The 7,500-nt window shown below is 37.8% G+C and overlaps 1 protein-coding gene and 3 non-coding genes across 4 annotated transcripts; 2 read left to right on the top strand and 2 right to left on the bottom strand.

The window, feature by feature from the left end:
• Positions 1-437: 437 nt before the first annotated feature.
• TRNAG-GCC lies at positions 438-508 on the bottom strand. The gene has a single exon. It is a non-coding gene; the product is annotated as a tRNA-Gly (tRNA).
• Positions 509-1,332: 824 nt separating this feature from the next.
• On the top strand, positions 1,333-1,420 carry TRNAS-UGA. The gene has a single exon. It is a non-coding gene; the product is annotated as a tRNA-Ser (tRNA).
• A 1,222-nt stretch (positions 1,421-2,642) lies between these two features.
• LOC125531820 (photosystem II D2 protein-like) lies at positions 2,643-3,996 on the bottom strand. The gene has a single exon (XM_048696080.1). The coding sequence runs from the start codon at positions 3,979-3,981 to the stop codon at positions 3,016-3,018; it is 966 nt and encodes a 321-aa protein (XP_048552037.1). The 5' UTR covers positions 3,982-3,996; the 3' UTR covers positions 2,643-3,015.
• A 1,096-nt stretch (positions 3,997-5,092) lies between these two features.
• TRNAS-GCU lies at positions 5,093-5,180 on the top strand. Its single transcript has one exon. It is a non-coding gene; the product is annotated as a tRNA-Ser (tRNA).
• Positions 5,181-7,500: the final 2,320 nt, after the last annotated feature.

The following is a 7,500-nucleotide window of genomic DNA, read 5'->3' as shown; positions in this document are numbered from 1 at the left end:
GCGCACGCCCATTAAGTAGCGATCAAATCAAGGAAATCGATCAAATGATCCCCGTGCCAGCCCAAATTATGATCTTCACCAACTTGGATTTGGTTCTCTCGCGAAAATCGCGAGTTGCAGAGATGAGAAATAAATTTGAGCCTAAGAATGGAAAAGATTCTTTATCGGAACGAAAGGGACAGTCTACCTCTCCCTTCCCTTTAAAAAAAGTTTGCCCGTTGTTTGTCTCAGTTAATACCCAATTTTTGGAGCTTTGTTGGCGAGTTCTATTTCTGCCTCTGGAGCGCCCTCTTTTTTTGAGTGAGATGCAAAGGAAGGGTAAGATAGTAAGGGATACGGCACTAGACTAACACCTAATTAATACTTAATTTAATATAAGTAGTTAAATAGTTAACTAGACTAAACTTTTTTATCATAGTACTTTGATAAATTAAGAGGGCGAGCGGCGGGAATCGAACCCGTATCTTCTCCTTGGCAAGGAGATATTTTACCATTGAACTACGCTCGCTACGATATATATTTTATAGCATATATCCGCCTGGGTCGACCTTCTATGTCTCGGTCGACCGTTTCATTTCATTTTCTATTATATTAGAGTTTTCCTTTTTTTATTATCTGTCAATGAATATTCTAATGGGAATGGAATTTCATAATACTGAAAGAGAAGAGCTAGCAATTCGGAACGCAAATTGCGTTTTAATACGTCTCACTATTCTAATTTTTTAGAAGAAATGGCCTTTATTATTTCTTTTTTATGGGGTTAATAAATATTAACCAAATTTCATTTAAGAAATGAGAGAATTCAGAATAGCTACGATAAAGACTAGTCCAATCCATAATGATGTGCCGGAAAATACAATATTTTTATTATTTGACCAACCATCAGGAGAAGCAAATACAAGGGGTACACTAATTACTAAGACTGAGGAAGTCGCAATTAATGCAAAAACAGCTAATTGGAAAGCAATAGTCATATTTCTAATCCTCCAAGCTACCATCAAATAAAGTTGACTACATATTTGATCCCTCACTTAAACCAAAATTGTAAAAAAATACAAGAAGTAGGAGGGGTTTAATCATGAATCCATTGATTCTTCTCTTTAATTCAAATTTATTACTTAAACCGCTTTTTTATTTGGATATGGGGGTGAGAAGAGATTATTTACTCTTTATTTCACAAGCGGGTATAGCGGATCCTGTATCCGTGTATACAGTATACAGAGATATATCGAAAAGGAACTTGTATCTGATATCTTTCTAGAGGCTAATAAATCTTTTTATTTTTTATATGGCTATGTTCTATTTGTAGGAGTAAAATAAGGATTAGGCTGTGGAGAGATGGCTGAGTGGTTGATAGCTCCGGTCTTGAAAACCGGTATAGTTCTAGGAACTATCGAGGGTTCGAATCCCTCTCTCTCCTTTTACTTATTGAATACGTTTGTTTCTTTCATTTTCATTTTTAACTATCGAGGGTTCGAATCCCTCTCTCTCCTTTTGCTTATTGAATACGTTTGTTTCTTTCATTTTTATTTATTTTTTTTTTCTGTCCCTTATCTTTCTTTCATAAAAAGGAATGAATGGCTCGGCTAGATGGAATAACCGAGCCAGAACAGAAAAAAAGTAGAACAGGTATAAATAAGAAAATCTTAGTTAAGAGGGTTCATGTAAAGAACAGGTTCCAAATCACGATCGATTCCCTTTTCAAAACCTGCTGCAGCAGCTCGGGCTCTTCCTGCATGCCATAAATGGCCCACAAAAAAGAAGAATCCTAGAACAAAATGAGAAGTTGATAACCAACTTCTAGGAGAGACATAATTAACTGCATTGATCTCGGTAGCTACGCCACCCACGGAATTTAAAGAGCCTAAAGGAGCGTGGGTCATATATTCTGCTGAGCGTCGTTCTTGCCAAGGTTGTATGTCTTTTTTCAACCTACTCAAGTCCAAACCGTTGGGGCCCCTTAGAGGTTCTAACCATGGAGCACGAAGGTCCCAAAAACGCATAGTTTCCCCTCCAAAGATAACCTCCCCAGTTGGGGAACGCATTAGATATTTACCTAAACCTGTGGGTCCTTGAGCGGATCCCACATTAGCTCCAAGACGCTGGTCTCTAACTAGAAAAGTAAATGCTTGAGCTTGAGAAGCTTCTGGCCCGGTGGGTCCATAAAACTCACTCGGATAAGCTGTATTATTGAACCATACAAAACAACAAGCGATAAAACCAAAGACAGATAAAGCAGCTAAACTATAAGACAAGTAAGCTTCTCCAGACCATACAAATGCACGGCGAGCCCATGCGAAGGGTTTGGTTAAAATATGCCAAATTCCGCCAAATACACAAATAAAACCCAACCATACATGCCCACCAATTATATCTTCTAAATCATCTACACTAACAATCCACCCTTCTCCACCAAAAGGAGATTTTAGTAAATAACCAAATATAACACTGGGACTAAGGGTCAAATTGGTAATTTTTCTTACATCTCCCCCCCCAGGGGCCCAGGTATCATATACACCGCCAAAATAAAGAGCCTTGAGTACTAGAAGAAAAGCACCTAGACCTAACAAAATTAAGTGAATACCCAAAATTGTAGTCATTTTATTTCTATCTTTCCAGACATAACCAAAGAATGGAAAAGATTCCTCAAGAGTCTCGGGTCCCAGAAGCGCGTGATAAATGCCACCGAAGCCTAAGACTGCGGAGGAAATTAGGTGAAGTACGCCAGATACAAAGTACGGAAAAGTATCTAGAACTTCCCCCCCTGGCCCTACTCCCCAACCTAGAGTAGCTAAGTGTGGAAGTAAAATCAACCCTTGTTCATACATGGGCTTTTCTGGTACGAAATGGGCCACTTCAAATAGGTTCATTGCTCCGGCCCAGAATACGATTAATCCGGCATGAGCTACATGAGCTCCAAGCAGTTTACCGGACAAATTGATAAGTCTGGCATTCCCAGCCCACCAAGCAAAGCCGGTGGTTTCTTGGTCACGACCAGCTAAAACGAAAGTTCCATTAAAGAGCGTTTCCACGTGGTAGAACCTCCTCAGGGAATATAAGATTTTCATGAGGCTGATCCTGAGCTGCCATCCACGCACGAATACCCTCGTTTAAAAGAATATTTTTGGTGTAGAAAGTCTCAAATTCAGGATCTTCCGCTGCACGGATTTCCTGGGAAACAAAGTCATAGGCACGTAAGTTCAGAGCCAAGCCAACTACGCCAATAGCACTCATCCATAAACCGGTGACGGGTACAAATAGCATAAAGAAATGTAACCAACGTTTATTGGAAAAAGCAACACCAAAGATTTGGGACCAAAAGCGGTTAGCAGTGACCATTGAATAAGTTTCTTCAGCTTGAGTTGGGTTAAAAGCACGGAAGGTATTTGCACCATCACCGTCCTCAAATAGAGTGTTTTCTACGGTCGCTCCATGAATAGCGCATAGCAGAGCCGCACCTAATACTCCGGCAACTCCCATCATATGAAATGGGTTCAACGTCCAATTATGAAATCCTTGGAAGAAAAGGATGAATCGAAATATCGCTGCTACGCCAAAACTCGGCGCAAAGAACCAACCAGATTGCCCCAGTGGATAAATAAGGAATACAGAAACAAAAACAGCAATTGGACCAGAGAATGAGATTGCATTATAAGGCCGCAATTGAACAGACCGAGCAAGTTCAAATTGGCGTAACATGAAACCTATTAGTGCAAAAGCCCCGTGGAGAGCTACAAAAGTCCATAGACCGCCTAATTGACACCAACGAGTAAAATCTCCTTGTGCTTCGGGCCCCCATAGTAGCAACAAAGAGTGTGCTAAACTATTGGCAGGGGTAGAAACTGCTGCGGTTAAGAAATTACAACCTTCCAAATAGGAACTAGCCAATCCATGGGTATACCAAGAAGTTACAAAGTTGTCCCTGTAAACCAACCCCGTAAAGCGAAATAAGCACAAGGAAAGAGCAATAGGCCAGGCCATCCTACAAAAACGAAACGGTCCCATCGTAACCAGTCATCCATAGTATCAAATAGATCATTTTCTTCTTTAGGAATTCTACCAAGGGCTATAGTCATAGTGATCCTCCTATTCAATTACTTCAACCATTTCCAAGCACCTCATATCACTTTCCAAGGCATATGATAGTTTTATTATCTGTGGACGATTTCTTTCTCGTTCAATGCCCTTTTTCAATGGTCTCGAAGAGAGAAATTTCCCATTTTTATCTATGGAGTCACAGTCACAACCGAGGTCGTGGTAAATCCATGAATTTGATTCGATTTGTTTTTCTTATACTATAGAAATATAAATAAATTGTTTTTCTTATACTATAGAAAGAAAGAAACCTTTGAATTCAGCATTATTCCAAGACTCCTATTTCATTGTCTATCTTTTAAGGGGAAAATGCAAATAAAAGTAACCCTTCTTTTCCCATTCCCTCTCTGTTGCATGGGTGGAAGAACTAAAATAATAGAGGATTCTGAAGAAAAAAATGGACCTTCAAAATCCAATTTTATGTGTAGCGCAAAGGAGTTGCGATTTCTTCTTATTCCTATAGAACATCTAGTAACAGGAATATGAAATCGTAAATAGCGTAACATTCTTGTCTTGCGCGGTCTAAGTCTAAGGAAATAAAAAAAATTCGCTTATACAATTTCATCTACATCAAATTTATATATCGGAATAGCGGATAGAGGCATCATTAAAGGAGTCAGGTCTACTTACTTTATGCTTCTTTCCAATTTTATGGTGGATTTGATAAGAACCATTTTTGCTTTCTTGATAAATAATCGACAAAAAAGCGTTTTTTATATAACCTGCTTGTTTTATTATAATTATAACAAGTCCTATATGGAAATGCCCGCTAAAGAGAAAATCTATTTGATTGTCTCTCGGCCAATATCGATTTTTAGAAAGAAAAAACAAGAATTTTCTTCTTTTTTATTAACATTAAGAAAAAAGAATATAATTAAAATGGAATTGGCAATATAATTTTTATAGACTTTTGAAAGAAAAAAAAGGGGTTTTTTGCAACCGTTATTTCTTATTTCTTGCCTATATCATATCACGGAAACCTTTCGCTTTGGAACGTGGAGAGATGGCTGAGTGGACTAAAGCGGCGGATTGCTAATCCGTTGTACAATTTTTTTGTACCGAGGGTTCGAATCCCTCTCTTTCCGCTCCCTTGGATCATTTGGGACTTTCGTATTGGAAAGAATTCTAACCCCCGGATTTTCTCATAGATAAATGTACGAAACAAACCCAATAAGAAAAAAAACTGAATTTTTACTCCTCGCGTCCAGGATTCTGTCCTGGGTCATTAGATAAGAATCCAAAGATAAAGAGTGAAACAAAGAATATCACTACTGTATAAACAAAAAGTTTGAGAGTAAGCATTACATAATCTCCAAGATTTTTTTTTAAGGAATAGATTACCAGTTTTTCCTTACCACACGGATCCACTAGGATGGTTTTTTTATACCTAAAAATGCAAAAAAGAATTCTTGAAAAAAATTGCAAGAATTCTTTTATAATAAGCACTCTTATCAATAGCAAAAATAGGGTTAGGTGGTTAGGTATTGTGTAGGTACCTTTAGGTACCTGCTCAACCTAGGTGCAGGGGAGTAGAAAGGCTGATCCAAATTTATTGCTGTAGCTACCCATTCAATGTAGAAGAATTTAAATTTTAGAATCGAAGGTTCATAATATAAAAATATAAAACTTCTCGGCTTTTACCCATTTTAATTTTTTTTGGAATGAACACATCATTCAATTTGGCATACAGACTACTAAAGATTTCATCGAAAACTTACAGCAGCTTGCCAAACAAAGGCTAATAGAAAAAAAAGAATAGAGGTATAACAGGCGTAATATCCATGATTGGATTGAAAATTGCATAAGCTTCGGGTAATTTGGCAAAGAAAAAACTAGTAGGATAAAGAACAGAATTAAAACAGATACAGGTTAAACTAAGTATATTAGGCATAACAAGCATTTCATTCTTGTAGAGTAAATAATTGGATTTTTCTTGAGTTATTTTTTTAAGGGAAAGAAGGAAAAGGCAGATTCAAAATCTTTTTTCTTCGGACTTTCCCAAACACAAAATACCTCCTTGTATTCGCACTCTCAAATGAGAGTGGAATAAATTCGACTTCCATATAATTTCTTAATAGAATTCCATGTAATGATCAATGCATTTTTTGATTCTATATTATCCGCATGTGTAGAATACTAGCAAGAGAATATCCCTCCTTTTTTATGTAATTGAAATGGTATTGAAGAATAACAAATAAACATACTAGTGTTTATTAGTGTCACATAAAACCCGAAATGGGGCATGGCCAAGTGGTAAGGCAGCGGGTTTTGGTCCCGTTATGCGAAAATACTAGCTATATACAATTTCTCCTAATTGGTGCTTTCGGAGCCAGTGTCATTAGCCTAATTGGTGCCTTCGGAGCACGATGACAATTGGAAGTGGTTCATGGGGGCGGTAGCAGGTAATAGTATTCTCCTTTGGGATCTATGACCTGGTCGAGCAAAAATCCCGCTATTTCCTCTTGAATTGCTTCTATGCGCTCCTCTGGTAGGAGCTGCTCCCGCACCTCTCTGAACTGTTAAGAAGGAGATCAATATGCATGTGTATTAGTTGTGTGAATAGATATCGATAATGGTGTAAAAATTGTGAATAGTGTTCTGACAAATGTACCCAGTCCTGTCTTTAAGATCTGCTCCTTTCGGATGCCATCATGTGAATGTTCTCGCAAACGTAGTATGCACACAGATTATTCCCCAACACCTGCTTCAGGGCCTTTACAATAATGGAATTTGATCAGATAATAATTAATCAAGCATGATAATTAAAGAGATGGCAGCTAGCTAGCTAGTACTACTTAATTACTTACCTTGGGTCGATACCATTTCAGCTTTCGTTTCCATTGGCCTGGAGTGACGCGGATGAACTTTGCCCAAGCCCGCCCCGCCGACAAAGAAAATGAATAAAGGGGTTATTAAATAGTTCATATCAGGAAATGACGAACTAAATAGGCCGAGATATAGTTAATAATGATTGAAATTACCTGTTGACTATCCCAAACAAGATGGTGTAGTCACTTTCTTTTTTAAGTAGTGAGTCCAGTATTTCAATTGTTCCTTCATCAACTTTAATGATTGACAAGATCCAGTGAAATCTGCATGCACACATGTTTGTATGTCTTAATTAAGCAGGCATATGTAAGCAAAAACATGTAGCTAGCTAGTAGGCAAAAACAGAATTTGTAGTACAAGACAGTGTGACTCACTCGAAGTTGTAAGGAAGTAGTATATCTTCATTGGTATTGAGGCGCTTGAAGAACTCTAGCATGCTTTCCTCTACACTTTTTTCATAATATGCATCTAATTTCCATGTGTATTCATTAATGGTATTTGGGTCAATGAACCCAATGCCATAGCATCCACCTTTTTTCATTTCATAAATCTTCATCCTGCATAATACCACAGAAA

This window comes from Triticum urartu, unplaced genomic scaffold, assembly GCF_003073215.2.
Source record: "Triticum urartu cultivar G1812 unplaced genomic scaffold, Tu2.1 TuUngrouped_contig_8182, whole genome shotgun sequence".
Classification (NCBI taxonomy): domain Eukaryota; kingdom Viridiplantae; phylum Streptophyta; class Magnoliopsida; order Poales; family Poaceae; genus Triticum; species Triticum urartu.
The sequence above is the reverse complement of the archived record's forward strand: the minus strand, read 5'-3'. Positions and strand labels throughout refer to the sequence as shown.